Source organism: Cupressus sempervirens, chromosome 2 (genome assembly GCF_028749045.1).
Source record: "Cupressus sempervirens isolate cs-2001-9-10 chromosome 2, ASM2874904v1, whole genome shotgun sequence".
Taxonomy (NCBI): domain Eukaryota; kingdom Viridiplantae; phylum Streptophyta; class Pinopsida; order Cupressales; family Cupressaceae; genus Cupressus; species Cupressus sempervirens.
The window spans coordinates 415,786,126-415,806,148 of record NC_143119.1 but is presented as its reverse complement, the minus strand read 5'-3'; the positions used below and the strand labels follow the sequence as shown (position 1 = coordinate 415,806,148).

At 37.7% G+C, this 20,023-nt stretch overlaps 1 protein-coding gene across 1 annotated transcript in view; it reads right to left on the bottom strand.

Moving 5' to 3' along the window:
• Nucleotides 1–282: 282 nt before the first annotated feature.
• Nucleotides 283–20,023, bottom strand: part of LOC149572868 (polyadenylate-binding protein-interacting protein 9-like) — a 160,432-nt gene continuing 140,691 nt past the window's right edge. The window contains exon 5 of the mRNA XM_089815893.1: nt 283–420. Within this exon, the coding sequence (XP_089672019.1) occupies nt 283–420 (138 nt within the window). The remainder of the gene's footprint in view (nt 421–20,023) is intronic.

Sequence of the window (20,023 nt, the reverse complement as noted above, 5' to 3'; positions counted from 1 at the left end):
CCTTTTACTACCCATTGAATAATTCAACCTATAGAAAAAAAAAAAAAATTAGATTTCACTAAATATCAGCTAATGGTTCAATATATAATACATAAAAATAAAAATAATTAGAAGAGAAAAAAAGCACCTTCAAAATATTCGATCCTTTGCAATATTGATTAAATCTGCAAAATAGTTGTTGAAAATTGCTTCAAAATTAATTGTTTTTTGCAAATATTTTTCCAATTTTCACTATACCTGTATATTTAATTATTTAAAAAAGATAAAACAATATTTTTTATATCAAAAAGTCACACTAACCGCTAGCGGTTTCTCAAGCCGACTAGGGGTTTCGGCCAGAACTGTTTCGGCTAAAACCGTTACGGCCGAAACTGTTTCAGCCGAAACCGTTACGGCCAAAACTGTTTTGGCCGTAATTGTCTATGTGGTAGCCAAACAAGCAAAAAGCAAAACTTCTGTAAACATCTGACTTTGAAGGCCAATTTGACCTACTAAATTGAGGTATTTTTTAAAACTAAAAATATACTTTTGTAGTTCTCGGAGTCACGATTATGATTGTATAATTTTTTTTAAGTTTTGATTATGAATAATATGTTATAATTTAAAAATATTACAAGTAGGTATCTTAAGATTCAAGAAGATGTCTATTCAAAAATAAGAAAAAAATAGTAAATCATGTTTATTTTTTTTATTTTTTTTTAATGGTGCACTAGAGGAGAGATTCTTCTTCAAGAATATGTAATTTTTAAAAAAAGATATGTAGATTTGATGGAAAAAGTTTGTCAGGAGAAAAAAACTGTCTATTTCTGATAACTTTGACTTTGACCAGTTATAACTTCAAAAATATTAGCTGAATTTCATTTTTTCTTTTTCAGTGCACTAGGTATACATGTTGACTCTAACATATTCCAAAATCAAACCAAAATATGAAAATTTACATATATTTGTTTGACGGGAAAAAAACTCTATATTTTTAGTATTTTTAAAAAATTAAAAAATACACTTTAAAAATTCAAAAATAAATAAATTTTTCATTCAATTTTTAAAAAAAAAATTATAGACATAAACTTCATCCAATTTTACACATTTTATTAGTTTACATCATCTTCAAATTCTAAGCACAAATGCCACTTTTATTTCGTTAAAGTTGAAGACTTTAAATTCTGATATCACTTCTCCTTTATAAAAGGTGACACGGGTTTATGCTTTTACCCAGTTATCTTCTATGGCTATAGGATCATCAAGTGTTTGAAGATGAGACAAGAAATCAGCTACAACATTTGCTTTATCTAGCTTATCAATAATGGTGATATCAAATTCTTGCATTAGTAACAACCATCGAGCCAATCATCTAGAGATTGTTGGTTTGTTCATCAAATATTTGATAGCAAAGTGATCTGTATGTACAAATATTTGGTATCCTATAATGTAATGTATGAATTTATTTAGAGCATAAATTATAGCAAGTAGTTCTTTCTCTATCACAGTGTAGTTATACTCGGCTCCTTAGAGATTTTTACTAATATAGTAAATTGCATGTTCTATTGAATCTATCTTTTGGCCAAGTACCACTCCAATGGCATGATCTAAAGCATCTGGGTGTATGTGAAAAGGTAACTCCCAATTGGGTCCTTAGAGCACTGGTGTTGTTGAAAGGACTTCCTTAAGTTGCAGGAAAGCTTTTGTACAATCTAAATCCCATACAAACTCTGCATCTTTTTGAAGCAATTTATATAAGGGTGTTGCAATTTGATTGAAATCTTTGATAAAACGTCGATAATATCTCGCATATCCTAGAAAACTCTTGACTTCTTTCAATTTAGTTGGTACAACCAATGTGCGTATGACTTCTATTTTTGCTAGATCTACTTTAATTCTTTTAGGGGAAATAAAGTGTCCCAACACCACTTCTTTTTGCATCATCATAAAACACTTTTCACTATTTAAAGACAAATTATAGTCTTTGCATCTTTGTAAAACCTTGTCCAAGTTCTCCTTGGCTTCTTCAAATGTTTGTCCATATGTGGTGACGTCATCCATATACACTTCTAAACAATCTGCAGATATGTCAGAAAAAATGCTAATAACAGCTCTTTGGAAAGTTGCACGTGCATTTCATAAACCAAATGGTAGGACAACATAAGTGAATGTTCCCCATGGACACATGAGTGTGGTCTTGTCCCGATCCTCTGGTGCTATCTAGATTTGATTATAGCCACTGAACCCATCCAAGAATGAAAAGTATTTTCCTGCAAGTTTGTCAAGAACTCGATCGACAAAAGGCAATGAAAAATGATCATTCTTGGTAGCTGAGTTAAGTTCTCTATAATCTATGCAGACTCACCATTTTCTTCCTTTTTTGGGAATAATAACTAATGGTGACACCCATTGGCTATCTGAAATAGGATATATGTGTTAGGATAAACCACAGACAGAAATAAAAACTACATGCAAATATAACCAATAACAAAAAATAATAGATCACATAGAAATGAACACAAGGCACCAAGATTTAACATGGTTCACCCAATCCTTGGGCTACATCCACCAAACAACAAGTCCAATATTATTACAATCCAGTGATTACAACCTAATTACAATCTGTAATCCCTTACAGCTCAATACCACCGCAAGAAGTAATTTCACATCACAACATAATGAAAATATCCAACCCTAAACCCTTTTATACAAGTATTAAACCACTTTAGGGTTATAACATGTCAACCATAAATTATCCATAATTTTAGTGGCAAATCTACGAATGGCGAATCTATGAATAGTACCAAAAAAAAAATTCAACCTAACCCCACTAATTATGAAGTATGTACAATGATTTCCTGATCAGTCACCACAATCTAAAAATCTCCCACTTGGAGACTGATCCTATAGCAATACTACTACCACATGGGGCTCCCACTGCATCAAACCAACCTGGACTCTGATGTTCTTTTATTCATGTTCAGTCTAAAAAAGACCAACCAAAGCTGAAGAGGAGTTCAACTTCTCCCTTGTTACAACCTTTTTCAACATATTTGCTAGATTTTCATTGGTATATATCTTCTCCAGCTTTAACTGTCCATCCTCCAAAATTGACCAAATGAAATGGTACCATAACTGTATGTATTTGGTCTTAGAATGCAGAGCTGAATTCTTTGCAAGATGAATGGCACTCTGACTATTTGTGAACAAATAATTATCCTTCTGAGGATGTCCCAATTCTTCCAAGAAGAACTAAAACCATATCATCTCCTTGGTTGCCTCTATAGCAGCAACATACTCTGCCTCTGTAGTGGATAGAGCATTAATCTTCTATAACCTAGAAACCTAGCTCAAGGTTGCCCCCACCAATAGTAAAGACATAACCTGTAGTACTTTGCCTAGTATCAATATCCCCCGCCAAATATGAATCAACATAGTCCTATAAATTAGTAGTAGAGCCCCCAAAGTGTAAATACTTATTGGATGTTCCTCTCAAATATCTAAGAATCCACTTGACAGCATTCCAATGCTCAAATCCTGGATGACTCATATACCTACTAACGACTCCCACTACATGGGAAATATCTGGCCTAGTGCATACCATAACATACATCAAGCTTCCTATAGCTGAAGCATAGGGTACCTTGGACATCTTATCCTCCTCTTCCCGTGTCTTAGGACACATCTCCTTAGTCAATTTCAAATGACCAGGTAAAGGTGTGCTGACAGCTTTAGCATTCTCCATAGAGAAACATTGCAACACCTTCTCAACATAATCAGCCTGAGATAGTGTCAATGTTTTGTTCTTTCTATCTCTGCAAATCTTCATATCAAGGATTTTTTTTGCCACCCCCAAATCCTTCATAGCAAATGCATGTGCTAATTGGCATTTCAACCCCTTAATATGATCCATGTTAGACCTAGCTACAAGCATATCATCAACATATAAACATAAAATAATGTAGCTATCATCATCCAACCTCTTAAAGTAGACACAATAATCTAAGTGACACTTGTTATAGCCATGCTCATGCATAAACATGACAAATTTTAGATACCATTTCCGAGGTGCTTGCTTCAAGCCATATAAATTTTTCTTCAATTTGCACACTAAGTGTTGGTCTGACTTTTTCTGCAGTAAAAATTTTTTCAGTTAAACCATAGAAAGGTCAGGTGATCTATGTCTAAATGAAGTATAAGGTTTTGGATAAACCATCTGTGAGAAATATTCGCCTTGTAAGCCTTACATTCATCTCTATTTATGAAAGGTCGGGCGCGAAAATTTTCAAAATTCAAAAGAAGCGAATATGCTTCCGTATTCCTTTTCCTCTCTCTCGGGTTACCTTTCTTACTGTTTGTCCCAACCGTCAAATCTGATTAGATCTACCGCTGGCGTTATCTCGCTATTGAAAGTTGCATGCTCATTAAGTATAGCGAGATAGCGAGTGTCGAGTTTTTTAAGCGGTGGGACCATGAAGTGAACGTGCGGCGATCGAAGATTTGCTATTTAATTGCTTTGTTGTGCAGGTACACTTAGCAATTCGCCATAAAAAAAGGAAAAGGACCCACTAGAATACCTGACATCAGAGCCAGAATGTTGATATTTTTTCGGAAGTACCGCCACCTCGCTATCAGAAAATTCAGGCACTTCACCGTTAGCGAAGTAGCGAGGCCACGTGAAAATCTTAAAATGATGACATTGCATCTTGCTTGTGTCATAATTACACCAGGTGGCATGACCTGTCGTAAATACTGTTGTCAGAATCAGTTTTAATTAAACAGAAGTAATTACGGGGTACCCCCTTGCTTTTTCCGGCACGGAATCCTTTAAAGTGCCGAAGCTCGCTACCTCGCTATCGGAAAATTGAGGTTCTTCACCGTTAGCGAGTTAGCGAGGGCCCGTAAAGTGGTAAAAGATCGGCAAGATCTATGATGACGTGTAATGACAGGTGACTGATAAAATTTGACATGTGCTAGCTGTGCAGAGATCCGATTCTCATTAATGCCTACCTGACTAAATGTACAAGAAATCTGGAACGTCAGTTTGAAGTGAATCAACGGAGCTCGCTATCTCGTTATGAAGAGTAGCAAGGAAGATAATTATAGCGACATAGCGAGATGGGCCCACCGCCTTCTTTCTTAAGAAGCCCTGTAGCGTATCTTTCGATCATTTCTTAATCCGATCAACGGTTGTCGCCGCCTCGTTATGGAAAGGTGCTTGTTCTTTATGCATAACGAAGTAGCGACATGCTGACACGTGTTCTCCGTCGTCAGTGGGTTTAAAGATAAGCGCCATCAAAAGAAAGAATTATGTACATGGCAAGCTCTCATTGGGTAATATGACTGACATGGCAAGTGTAACTCCTAGTTGTTCTCTTTGTACCGCATGATCGTAGGATCTTTGAAGATCAACGGCGCAGTTTTAAATTAAAAATGTAGTGCCACTCTCTGTATTAATTAGACAAGAAAGCTTCGTCCGTGAGAAAAAATAGAGTATAATACAGAGAGATTGCATCAGTTTCATTTCACGCGAGAAAAGATTTGAAGCCATTCCTGTGCAGAAGCTATTACTGAAAGAAAAGCGTGCCAAGGTTGATAAGAAATTGTCAAGTTATCTGTTCGCTGAAATTTTGCAGGAATTCAAAGGAAAACTGAGACAGAATTCAAGTAAGTAAAACTGCCATCATCTTTGTGAGCTTTTAAGTTTTAAAGAGGATAGCTCAAGATGCCTCCTAAGAAGGGATTTACAGGAGCAGTAAACTACCTGGATAGAAATGTGCATGATGATTTACTTGAGTTACTTCCTGAGTCCACTGTAGAAACGGTGCAAGTTAAGAGGTTGACCTCACTCAATCCTAGGCTTAGGGTAGCTGATGGATTGTATGATAAGGGTAATTGGGTCCGGGATGCTCAAACTGCTCAGACTGGTTTGAGTTTATTCAAGAAATGGTTTGCAGAGAGAAAGTTATATGCCCCTCATGCCAACATTTGGAATTTTGATCTTGGGAAGCTTGTTGTTTCCAGCGTGTTCATGGATTTTGACCTGCTTGAAGCCATAGCAAAAAACTATGACCAAGCCACTAAGGTAGTGAGGAGAATAGATGGTGAGGCTTTAGTTACCATCAGTCCCGAGGAGATTAGGAAGGTATTCAGTCTGGGACCCCTCACCATGTATCATGTGCCCATTAATCTGACAGATTTAGAAAAGGAATATATATCCAAGAGGGATGTAGTTAGACAGGGTGCACTGAAAGCCCACATAGGCCGAATTGGAGGCCTCCCAACCATAACATCATCTTCTAAAGAGCCCTTCAAGAAATCATGTTTTAATGCCAGGGCAGTCGAGATATATAGAACCCTGTGCAAAGTCTTCGGAGAGGGCGAAGAAGACTTTATTCCGGTGAGCTTCATGTATATGATCACCCAAATCTCTTCTTTTGGTGTGGAAATAATTTTTGATTTTGCATCTTACTTGGCAAATGAGATCCATCATGGATTGGTGGGGATTGCACAGGGCAAGGTGGAAAAGGTTTGGGGTCAGTATTCCTTACTGATGCATATGTTTCTTTTTAAAGGGGCCACTTATTTTGGTAAAGAAATGGTTTTAAATAGAGAACAAGAAGGGGAAGCACTACCAGTCCAATTATGGAGTGCAGACATGACCTAGGAAGCAGAAAATGCTAGCTTCGTCAGATTTGATAGGCACTTTGCCTCCAAACTAAGGTGCCTCTTATTGAGTGACAATCCCAGAATCCCTAAGGCATTAATGCACCTTATCAGGCCTATGGACAAAACCCACAATCTAAAGGTTTCACATAATTGGGGAGATATTATCCCATATTCAGTCTCAACGGTCATCAGGGTCTATGGTTTCAAAGGAACACCCCATGTGTTACCCTATCAGGTACCCTTGAAGGTAGGGATAGCTGAATTTTTGTGGCAGTTAGGAGGAGTGGAGGAGGCCTTTTTGCACAAAAGGGGGACAGGATCAATTTTTCCTACTTGTACTATAGCCCACCAATTTGTGATAACTAAAGAAGGGTGGGCCTTTCTCCATAAATTTTTGGATTAATACAAAATGGCAGTGTCTCACTCTCATTTTTGTGATACAGAAGGTTTCTTTAACTCTGCCCTTAGATTGAGAATCAAGCTGCGTCCAGTTCAGCATGAATTCTATTTTCCAGAAGATGTAATAAGAAATGAATATTCTCTCCATGAGCAAGAAATAAAGAAAGAAAAATAGAGAGTCTATTCAAAAGTTTTGGAATTCATTAATTGTTTTGATAAAAATTTCAGTCCTCTTAGTAATGCTGCAAACAATGCAGACAAAGTACATAAACTCATGAGCAATTTCTCTGAGATAATGGAGGTCATGAATGAGAAGAAACAGTATTTTATTAATTCTTTTCCAGATAAAGCTAGAGAAATTATGAGAAAATTGGGTTTCACTCCCAATATTGGAGTAGGTCCACTGGTGGTACGGAAGAAAATAGGATATACTATTGTCCGACAGCAGGTGCCCGTTGTGCATAAAGAAAAATAGATTGTTGGATCTTCCAGCACTGTCCTAGAAGAAAGACCCCCTGAACCTTCCCCCAAAAGAAGAAGAATAATAAGGGAGGAAGAATCCCCTAATGAAAGTGGCTCACCTTCTCAAACCCCAATGAGAGTGGAGGAAGAACAACTCACCAGTGAGCAATTTGAACAAATGGGGTCACAAGGAGAAATTTTTGTTACACAAGCAGAGATTGATGAAGGCAACCCTCAGGAAACCCCTGTACCAAGTTTTGAATTAACTACAGCAGATTTCAGAGGAAGGGAATTGGACCCTGTTTTGGAACAAGCCAGTCAGCATTTTTTGTCTGATAACAATTTTGTAAGATCTAGAGCTTTCCATCAGTTTGCGTGGAGAGTAAACATGCACATTTTTGAGCAAAGGTGCAATAATATGAGAACAGAACATCCAGAAATGGATGAGACCTCCATTCAAAATACAATAAAGGAACAAATGGTTCAAGAGTTCCAAAATATAACCCCTGATGAGGGAAGACAGATGGTAAAAAATGCTAATGTTTTATTATTGCCCAATTGGGACATTGCTGACGCATTAGTTTTTAATTCTGTTTCAAATAATTTAGGACTCCAGGATTTGAATAAAGAGGAATTCTTGGGTACAGCATTCAGCAATGATCAAGCTGCCCTTGTTATGTGGTCCCTGAGAAGAGGATCCAGAGTTACTTCATCACAGCCTGATGACTCAGGATTGACAGGGAGTATCATTGTAAGAAGAGTTGCTGACACTTCAAATGTACAGGCAGCCCACATGAATGTGGATTATTCTAAATTTGCCCTGGCTACTGCGGAAAGAGAAGAGAGGGAAATGATGGATATGCAAAATAAATATGAAGTAGTGGTGGAAGCATATAATCAAGAGGTGAAGAGGAGAATTGAATTAGAAAACAGGATATCTCAACTGGAAAAGGTACTTGGAAAGAGAAAAATGGGAGAATCCAGTACATTGAGAATTGCATATCCCCCACAGTCATCTGTGGGATTAACCCCTATTATTGAGATACTTGACACCCCTGAAAGACCCCAATTCTATACTGCAGAGGAATTTGAAGCAGAAAAAACCAAATTACATGAGTGGCAGATAGAATTTAGAAATCAGCAGGAAGAAAAATGGAAGCAGGGTGTGACATACTTGAGGGATAAAATACAATGGTCAGATTTTTATGACCAGCTGACCAGGATTGTAACCCTCATAGATGAGTTAAATAAAGGAAAGAATGGACTAGACTCCCTTGCACAGAAGTGGAGGCAGAGGAATAATGATGTCACGATTGTTTGTATCTCTGCAGTTCAAATGCCTTACCATCAGGTTGAAAGAATTTTTGATTTATTAAATCAATTAGATAACTTTGAAAATAAAAGAGATTCTTTACAGAGGAAATTGACACTCTGTTTTTCAAGATATCTTGCTAAAAAATTCACCCTATTCCCTTGTGCCTTAGAAACTGTTGATACAGTAAAAGAAAAGGACAAATGGAAAAAGGAAATGGATCAATTATTTGATAACAGAATAACAAACATCATCAGTGAGACTGGCTGTTGGTTTTGGGCGAAGACAAATGAAGAGCTGGTAAAGATACAATTGTATTATGCTAATATAAGAAAAGAATTCGATGAATTAGAAGATAATGCCAATTCTTTAATAAAGATGCAAAGAGAAACCCTAAGTTTTGATTGGCTAGATGATGATACTTTCAACAGATGGAAAGATCAGTTTAGTGAACAGATGTCAGGAGAAGATAACGATGAAGATGTAAGAGTAATAGTTACTCTTGTAGTCAGCAATGATGACATAGAAAATCCCCAGGTTAAAGTGATTTTGCATGCAACAGAAGATGATACATCACTTGCAGACCTTATGGATATGTACTCTGAAGATGAGGAATGATTGCGAGAACAGACCATAACAACCAAGAAGCATAACAGAAAGGGACCCGCCAAGAAATGCTGTTGTAATCAACCGTTCTGTTATTCTTGTTTTTTGTTTTTCAAAAGAAGGACACCTGTCACCTACTGTAGCCTGAAGCTTGTTGCATCTCACATTATTTAAGTGAGATCCCAAGGCTAAAGAATGGTCCGAATTTGGTTTTCACTAAGTGTTGTGCTTAGTTCCTTTTTGGTCCAAACATTTTGGAAAGAAATTTATAGTATGCTTTTTCTGTCAAAATCTCTGAGAGATGGATGAATGTAAAAAGGACTGTGCTTCTTCTTTGAAGGTTTTTCTGGGTTTTTTGTAAAGGATATATCATTTTCAAAGGAAATGAATACAAGTTATGAACTGTCCCCATATCTGTTCTTCTCTGAATTTTGTCTCCTTTTTAATACTGAGTTACCTTGATGTTGTGTGAGTAAAAGCTTATGCAATTGATTGCAATTTAGTAAGACTGTACATCCATTTGTTATTGCTGTTAATTCAATGAATTAAGTAAAGGCTTTGATAAGTGTGATGAGGTTGCTTGGGTGTTAATAAGGATTCTTGAATGATAAATTCTGGTAAGAATTGCTGATGAAAATTCGTTGCAAGGCAACAAATTAGATCTAAGAATTTACTTGACTCTGAATGCCCAATGGATTAGGCACTGATCGAGAGTATTTCAGCCAAAAGAGAAGTATATTATAACTAGCTTTTTCAAAATACATCATAAAATCAATTTTCATTTATCTTTCCTGTAAGATTTTCAAAGTTGGCCAGCACTTGCCTGCCTAGATTGTTTTAGCTTCATTTAGCCATTGTTGTTGGAAACATCTGCAGAGCTATAGAAGATTTCTTGGCCATATCTGTTCAAGGGATGTGTTTATCAGTTATTTACTTATATGTTTAAGGATTTAGAGATGAGAATCAAAATGAAACTAAGGATAATTCTCATACAATTATTCCATCTTTGAACCATCCCCGGGTGCACCCGCCCTGGTTTTACAGAGCCAAAAGAGTAGAAAACCGTCTAAGATTTTATTGAAGTTGGGTCCTAATACTTTGCATATGCAAGTGATAATGAGAATTGGCTATTCTTTAGGTTGTGTATGTACTGATATCTAGGTACTAAGCCTTTTGTCGCCTAGTAGTTTTAGTACTGTTAACATCAAAATAAAACACCAACAAAATGGCGACTCTGCTGGGGAAATTCATAGTGTCAAAACTTGAGAAAATATGAAGATATAAACCCAAGTACCATTGCTACACACCGACACATCCAGCTTATCCGAGTGTCTTATCTAACAAGCAAGAGTTGCAGTCTTACAACATCAGTGATTGATCTCTTTGTGCCGTATTTTTGTTCCCGCTCGTGTATTGTTTTCTTTCTGTCAGTAATGAGTGTTATTGTATTTTCCCGAAAAAGGGTGGTGACTCAGTCAAGGTTTTGAAGCTAGTGCTTATTGTAACAAAAGAAAAATATGGCTGACAAGAGAAAAAACACAAGGGCTTACATGAGAGCCAATCCCGATGTATCAATGTATACTGATTTACCCCAAGGTGGTAGGAAGAACCAAAATAAGAAAAGAATAGATCCAAATCCTACTTGGAAGCCTAGAGGTAATGCCTCTGTAAATTCCCATTATCAACCGATAATAGCAAGAGAATCATCTTCGCTTAGTTCTGAATCAGAAAATACAAGACTTTTAGGAGGTATTTTCAGTACCCCATTACCAGATCAGAGAGTTTTTCAAGATAAAGATGTATCTACTATGGGAATTGCTTCACCCAGACCAGGGCCTGTAGCAGATATAAATTGTAGGCTAGGATTCAGAAGTTCATCTGATAACCTTTTTAATCCCAGAGTAGCCCCATATATGGAACCGAACCTTATAGATCTAGATGATCCTGCTGATTCCGAGGCAACCTCTGCTGATTCTAAAGAAGTGCAATCTGAAATAGGATTTTTGAAGAAATGGATTTCTGAGGAAGAAGCTAAGCGCATCCGTCTTGAAAAAGAAAGGGAGCGAGCCACTTTGGATGCAATAATAGAAAGAGATACTCTGCTAAGAAGGATGGCTGCTTTGAAAGAGCAAAATAAAAAATTAGAAGAGAATATCCCCACTCTCCATCAGGACGTCTTTGGAAATATTGATAATCTAAGAGCTAAAGTTCAACAACAGGAAAAACTCCTAAATCAAAGACAAGAACCAATTATTGCTCAAGTTCAAGCTTATAAACCCATTCAAGTTAATCCAATAGAGCCCACTGGAACAGTTCCAGATAAAGGAAAAGGCAAGGCTGTAGGAATCCAAATAAAGGAGCCTCAAGCTATACCGAGCAAATCTATACAACCCTCCGTATCAAAATTAGACCTAGAACTAGAGAAGGCTCGAAAGGAGAAGGAAGACCTTGCAAAAGAACTTGAGAAGGTTGAAAATGAAGCTCAGGCCGCAGAGACCAGAAGGAAAATCCAATTCATAAAGTCTAATTCTGCATTAAATTCATGGCCTAGTTTGTCTATCCCACCTACAAATCCTACACCAGTTAATGTTCCCATAATCCCGACTCAGAAAGCACCCCAACCTGCTCCTACCTCATCTTCCAATATTGGCACTCAAGTCCCGTTTGTCCCACCACAGCTATCCCAAGCTGCTCTCCTAACTCAAGCTAATGCAGCTAGTACCTCTAACGCTCCCGGTTTCCAGAAGAAACCTATATACCTCAAAAAATATAGACAAATATCATTTGCCGGTATTCCTGGTGCCCCCCATCCCATATCTTTTGATTTAAGGGATAAAGTGGTGAAGTTTTCTGGAAATAATGCTGTCACTGGTGAAGAACATTTGAGAATTTTCATTGACATGCTCAATGATTATGAAGTTGAACATGAGGACATGGTGATGAAATTATTTGTGCATTCACTCACAGAGGATGCAAGGGATTGGTTCAGGAGGTTGCCTGATGATAGTATTACTTCATGGAGCGATTTGGAGAAATTGTTCAAGGAACAATATGGGGACAATACCAATGCAGGATTCATGTTGAATGAGTTCAACAATATCAAGAAGAATCCAAATGAATCCACATTTGATTTCAATGTGAGATTTCAGAAAGGAATGTACAAACTATTTCAATTCATGCGGTTAAATGAAGACGTCTATCTTACAACCTACTTCAATGCCTTTGATAGCAAGATGGCCTACCAACTGAGAGATAAGGATCCTAAAACTCTGAGAGATGCCTATAGAGTTGCAGTGAATATAGAAAATAATAGAAAGGCCTCTGGCAAATTAGGGAGAAGGGATGATCCTAAGCTTTTCAATCCTAAGAATAATAATAAAAGGGAAGGTGACAAAACATCCATGGGAAAAAGGCCTGAAGAACCTACTATAGGCCATGTTTTAGAAATGCTTAAGAAAATGAATCCCACTAATTTCAATAAGACAAATGTTACTGAGAGAGCCCCTGTGAATAACAACAATTTCAATAGATAGCCTAGGATGCAGAATTACCCTTACACCACCCAATGGAAAGATGGTAAACCAGTTCCTAACCAGATCCAAAATATGAAGGATAAGGGTACCCCAGACCCCCTGCAAAGGAACACTGTAAATATGAATGATGATGTACCTTGGTGCATTATATGCCAATCACCCCATTCTGCTGACTATTGTGTTGTTGCCCAATCATTCGCCCAAGCTCAAGAAGTGCAAGTAGAAGAAGAAACAGAAGAAAAGAACCATGATGATATAAGTTGCAATATGGCGAACACATCTGATGATTTGATAGATTCTGATTCAGAAGAACCTGAGAACGATGTTACCAGCCAGAGAATTGCCTACCAGTTACATCATCAGCAAATATTTTCAGATGATGAGAAGAATGATACAGATAAGGTATGCAATACATTTTCTGAAGTAGGTTTCACAAACCTAAGAATCCCCTCCAAGGAGGAAATTGATAGAATTACAGCCGAAATGATTTCACAAGTCCACAGTAATTACAATTTGAGAAATAGAGCAATAAGTAATGAGGCAGGAAGGCCATCTAGTATGTTCATCAAAGACACCACTCATAAGACAGATGATCAACACAAGAAAGTCAGTATAGATGTGTCTAAGATTAAGGAGAACAAGGGTCAGAAATGGGAACCAAAAAAGAAGGTTCAATTTCAGAAAGTTGAAGCAACAAAGACCGTAGTGCAACCAGAGGAATCAGAACCGGATGTTGTCAAGCTAAAAGTGGTGCCCACTACTCAAAAGACTCTGATCCCAGGTACTATTGTAAAACCTACTGTAGTTGAACCTGTTGATATGATTGCCATGTTATCTCAAATTACTGTGAAAGTACCCTTGTCTGAGCTCTTTAGAATTGAAGAGCATAAAAATAAGGCTTTGTCATGGTTGGGTGGAATAGCAAACAACAATAGTATTGATAATCAAGCTGTAGCCCAACAAACCCCATTAATAATAGAGGACAATGGTATTATATCCCAGATTCCTCAGATGTTCTTAGATGATTCATCAGTTGCGTTCATACAAGATATTGATCCTTTTTTCCTTAGTTTAATCATAAAAGGGAAAACCTTGAAAAATTGTATGATAGATTCTGGAGCTTCCAACACTATAATGCTTTTTAAAGTAATGGAAGCCCTAGGATTGAAGGTGGATACTAAGCAGGGTAGATGCCGAGGGATGGATGCTAGAGAGGTTCCAGTAATAGGTACTATAAATGCCTTACCATTTAAACTGGCTGCATTTCCTGAGGTGGAATTAACCATGTCTGTCCTTGTAGTGGATATACCCCCACATTACGGGATGCTACTTTCCAGAAAATGGAGTGCCGCCATGGGGGGAAGCCTACAGTGTGACCTTACTTATGCCACTTTCCATATAGGAGACAAAGCTGTCAGGGTAAATAGGGAACCAAGGGTTAACCACATCTTAGGTGAAGACATTGACAAAGATACCACCTGTTTCATAGACACGGGGATCAATGCTTTCAGGGCTGAATTGATTATTCAGGAAGTGGAAAACTTACCTGATATCATTGAAAATGAGGTTGAATGTTGCATGAATTCACCAAAATTGTGGACAATGTTCTTTGATGGGGCTAGTTCTAAAGAAGGTGCCAGGGCAGGTGTAGTCTTTGTATCCCCTGAAAATAACACCTTCAGGTATTCATTCACCTTGAAGTTTGTTTGCACAAATAACATTGCTGAATATGAAGCATTGTTGCTAGGTCTCAAAGTGGCCACACATCACAAAATTAAGAAATTGTATGTCATAGGGGATTCTGAATTGATCATCTCTCAGATTAAAGGAACATACTCCTCAAAAAATAGGAGATTAAAACAATATAGAAACGAGGTCTGGGATCAAATAGAATTCTTTGATGCATTTGGGATCTCATGGAGAGATAGAACCCAGAATAAAATGGCTGATCTTCTGGCCAATGTAGCTATCAAACCAAAAGAAATATCATTTGCAGGAATCTCCCAGATTGAGATTCAAAATAGACCTTCTATACCTGACAACATTGACAATTGGCAGGTGTTTGAAGATGACAAAGATATCACAAATTTTTTGCTAAATGAAGACAGATACCATGGGCAGGAGATGGACTGCAATGGACTGATTGAAACCATAAATGGGAAGGAAACCATTTTTGGTCAAGAAATCATGCAATTAAAAACAAATAAGATGCCTAAGGGGTTGGTAGTCTTGGAGAACATTTTTGATAACCAAGACAGAGTGAGATCAGAAATAAAGGACCCCAAACCGCAGGAGCTAGAAGAAGTGAATTTGGGAACAAATGAAATCCCTAAAAAGGTTTACATCGGCCAAGATCTGCCAGTTCAAATCAGAAAAGCGTTGATTGACCTACTTAGAAAGTACAGGCATGTTTTTGCTTGGTCATATGATGACCTTAAAGCTTATAGGGAGGACCTTTTCCAGCATGTCATACCCTTGAAAGAAAATGTAAAACCCTTTAGGCAAAAGCAGAGGCCAATCAATCCCACCCTTGCCCCAAAAATGCAGGAAGAACTGACAAAACTGAGAGATGGTGGAATAATCAAACCAATTAGGCATTCCACTTGGGTTTCAAACCTTGTTCCTGTAAGAAAAAAGAATGGAGATATTAGGCTTTGTGTGGATTTTAGAAATCTAAACATTGCATCTCTAAAGGATAATTATGGCTTACCTAATATGGAAGCCATGTTGCAACAAGTGACCGGCTCTGAATTAATGTCAATGATAGATGGCTTTTCTGGATATAATCAAGTTCTGGTAAAAGAAAGTGAACAGTTCAAAACAGCCTTCACAACCCCTTGGGGAACATATGTGTATGTGAGGATGCCTTTTGGCTTGATTAATGCAGGAGCTACTTTCCAAAGAGCCATGGATGTAGCATTTCATGAATATATTGACAAATTTATGGTTGTGTACCAGGATGATCTTACAGCATATTCTAATAAGGCTGAAGATCACTGCAAACACTTGAACAAAATTTTTATAAAAGCCCTGGAATATGGGGTATCCCTAAACCCAAAGAAATGCTCGTTTGGGGTCACAGAAGGAAAGTTATTAGGACACATAGTGTCCAAGGATGGGGTAAAAATAGACCCAGAAAGGGTAATGGCTATTGATAAAGTCCCTAAACCTAAAAACGTGAAAGGTATACAGTCCTTTTTTGGCCAGGTTAATTTTCTGAGGAGGTTTGTTACAAATTTTGCTGAAATCAGTAGACCCATTTCAAAAATGCTCAAGAAAGGAGCTGTTATAGACTGGAATGGTGAACCTTCACAGGCATTTCAGGATATAAAGACTTCGATAAAAAATGCTCCAGTGTTGAGGACCCCAGATTATACAAAACCCATGCATATCTTTTCATTTGCATCATTCCATACTGTGGCTGCAGTTTTATTACAGAAAAACCAAGAAGGGTATGAACAGCCTATTGCCTTTTTTAGCAAATCCCTGCAGCATGCTGAACTAAAGTATGAAATAAATGAAAAACAAGCATATGCTTTGGTAAAGGCTGTAAAAGCATTCAGAAGTTATTTGGTAGGTGCTACTATTATTGCCTTTGTACCTAGTGCTGCAGTTAAAGATATTTTCTCTCAGCAGGAAGTGTCAGGAAGGAGATGCAGATGGATCAATAGAATCCAAGAATTTAACATCGATATGCAGATAACTAAGTTAGTCAGAGGTCAAGGTTTGGCCAAACTTATGGCCGAAACTAACCTGGAAGCTAATCAGATAAACCTAGTAAATGATGATTTCAGAACTGATTTATGCGACATGGACCAGTGTAACTGGTACATTAATGTTATACATTATTTGCAACACATGGAAGTTCCTCCCCATCTGCCTGATAATGAAAAAAGGAATATTAAATTGCAAGCCATCAGGTATGTAATTGTTCAAAATAACTTATGGTGGATAAACTTTGAAGGAGTTCTGTTGAAATGTGTTGACAGAGAAAGGGCAAACAAAATTTTGAAAGAAATGCATGCTGGAGTATGTGGAGGACATTACATGGCCAAAACTACTGCGCATAAGATAATGAGAGCTGGTTTCTGGTGGCCCACTCTGTTCAAAGATGCTCAAGCTATGGTTAAAAGATGTGATCCTTGTCAAAGATTTGCTGGGAAGCTGAAATTCTCAGGAAGTACTCCACTGAAGCCAGTTGAAACTAAAGCACCTTTTCAACAATGGGGTCTGGACTTCATAGGAGAAATTTTTCCCAAGTCTAGTACTGGCTATTCCTGGATTCTGGTTGCTACTGACTACTTTACAAAATGGGTAGAGGCTATCCCTACCAGAAATGCAACGAGTAAAGTAGTAAATAATTTCTTATTGAATAATATCATTTCCAGATTTGGATGTCCACAGAAAATTGTCACAGATAATGCTATGTGTTTTAGGTCTGAGGAATTCATAAATTTTTGTGATAAATATGGAATGACAAGAACAACGTCTGCCCCATATCATCCACAAGGGAATGGACAAGCTGAGTCCACAAATAAAAGCCTGTTGAAAATCATTAAGAGAACCTTGGACGATAATAAAAAGGCATGGGATTCCAAGTTACAGTTGGCAATATGGGCCGACAGAGTAACTGTAAAGAAGGCAATTGGGGTGGCTCCATTTGATTTAGTGTATGGAATTCAAGCTAGAATGCCCCAGAACAATTTGATGGGATTATACAATTACATCCAGTCATATGATGAAGATACTACTGATGAAATGAAAGAAAGAATGAATGAACTGGTAGGATTGACCGAAGCCAGAAGAGAAGCATCTCTGAGAAATCAAAAATTGTAGTTACAAGTCAAAACACTCTATGATAAAAGAACTGTAAACAAGAAATTTGAAAATGGAGACCTAGTCTTAATGTGGAATGCCAGAATTGAAGATAAAGGAAAACATGGCAAATTTGACCCCATTTGGTTAGGCCCATATCTCATTGAGAATACTTGGGGTGAACATTCCTACATAATCAAAGATGTATTTGATAATATTCTTGAATTGCCAGTTCATGGACAGTTCTTGAAGAGGTATTTTTCTTGAAAAAATACTTAGTTTCTTCCATGAACATTAGTTTTAGGTTTTCCCAGCGTCCTATTTTCTATAAATCCTTGTACAGTCTGGTTTTTTGTTTTCGTGTGTTGCTCAGTGCTCTCTGAAGAAGTTGTCATTTCCCGGATGTGTGGTCTGCTCTCCCATAGATTCTGAATCCTTGCATAGACTCAAGTAGTCTATCATCCCCAGACAGAGCCACTGTTGGTCTGACTTTTTCTGCAGTAAAAATTTTTTCAGTTAAACCATAGAAAGGTCAGGTGATCTATGTCTAAATGAAGTATAAGGTTTTGGATAAACCATCTGTGAGAAATATTCGCCTTGTAAGCCTTACATTCATCTCTATTTATGAAAGGTCGGGCGAAAAAATTTTCAAAATTCAAAAGAAGCGAATATGCTTCCGTATTCCTTTTCCTCTCTCCCGGGTTACCTTTCTTACTGTTTGTCCCAACCGTCAGATCTGATTAGATCTACCGTTGGCGTTATCTCGCTATTGAAAGTTGCATGCTCATTAAGTATAGCGAGATAGCGAGTGTCGAGTTTTTTAAGCGGTGGGACCATGAAGTGAACGTGCGACGATCGAAGATTTTCTATTTAATTGCTTTGTTGTGAAGGTACACTTAGCAATTCGCCGTAAAAAGGGGAAAAGGACCCACTAGAATACCTGACATCAGAGCCGGAATGTTGATATTTTTTCAGAAGTACCGCCACCTCGCTATCGGAAAATTCAGGCACTTCACCGTTAGCGAAGTAGCGAGGCCACGTGAAAATCTTAAAATGATGACATTGCATCTTGCTTGTGTCATAATTACACCAGGTGGCATGACCTGTCGTAAATACTGTTGTCAGAATCAGTTTTAATTAAACAGAAGTAATTACCGGGTACCCCCTTGCTTTTTCCGGCACGGAATCCTTTAAAGTGCCGAAGCTCGCTACCTCGCTATTGGAAAATTGAGGTTCTTCACCGTTAGCGAGTTAGCGAGGGCCCGTAAAGTGGTAAAAGATCGGCAAGATCTATGATGACGTGTAATGACAGGTGACTGATAAAATTTGACATGTGCTAGCTGTGCAGAGATCCGATTCTCATTAATGCCTACCTGACTAAATGTACAAGAAATCTGGAACGTCAGTTTGAAGTGAATCAACGGAGCTCGCTATCTCGTTATGAAGAGTAGCAAGGAAGATAATTATAGCGACATAGCGAGATGGGCCCACCGCCTTCTTTCTTAAGAAGCCCTGTAGCGTATCTTTTGATCATTTCTTGATCCGATCAACGGTTGTCACCGCCTCGTTATGGAAAGGTGCTTGTTCTTTATGCATAACGAAGTAGCGACATGCTGACACGTGTTCTCCGTTGTCAGTGGGTTTAAAGATAAGCGCCATCAAAAGAAAAAATTATGTACATGGCAAGCTCTCATTGGGTAATATGACTAACATGGCAAGTGTAACTCCTAGTTGTTCTCTTTGTACCGCATGATCGTAGGATCTTTGAAGATCAACGGCGCAGTTTTAAATTAAAAATGTAGTGCCACTCTCTGTATTAATTAGACAAGAAAGCTTCGTCCGTGAGAAAAAACAGAGTATAATACAGAGAGATTGCATCAGTTTCATTTCACGCGAGAAAAGATTTGAAGCCATTCCTGTGCAGAAGCTATTACTGAAAGAAAAGCGTGCCAAGGTTGATAAGAAATTGTCAAGTTATCTGTTCGCTGAAATTTTGCAGGAATTCAAAGGAAAACTGAGACAGAATTCAAGTAAGTAAAACTACCATCATCTTTGTGAGCTTTTAAGTTTTAAAGAGGATAGCTCAAGATGCCTCCTAAGAAGGGATTTACAGGAGTAGTAAACTACCTGGATAGAAATGTGCATGATGATTTACTTGAGTTACTTCCTAAGTCCACTGTAGAAACGGTGCAAGTTAAGAGGTTGACCTCACTCAATCCTAGGCTTAGGGTAGCTGATGGATTGTATG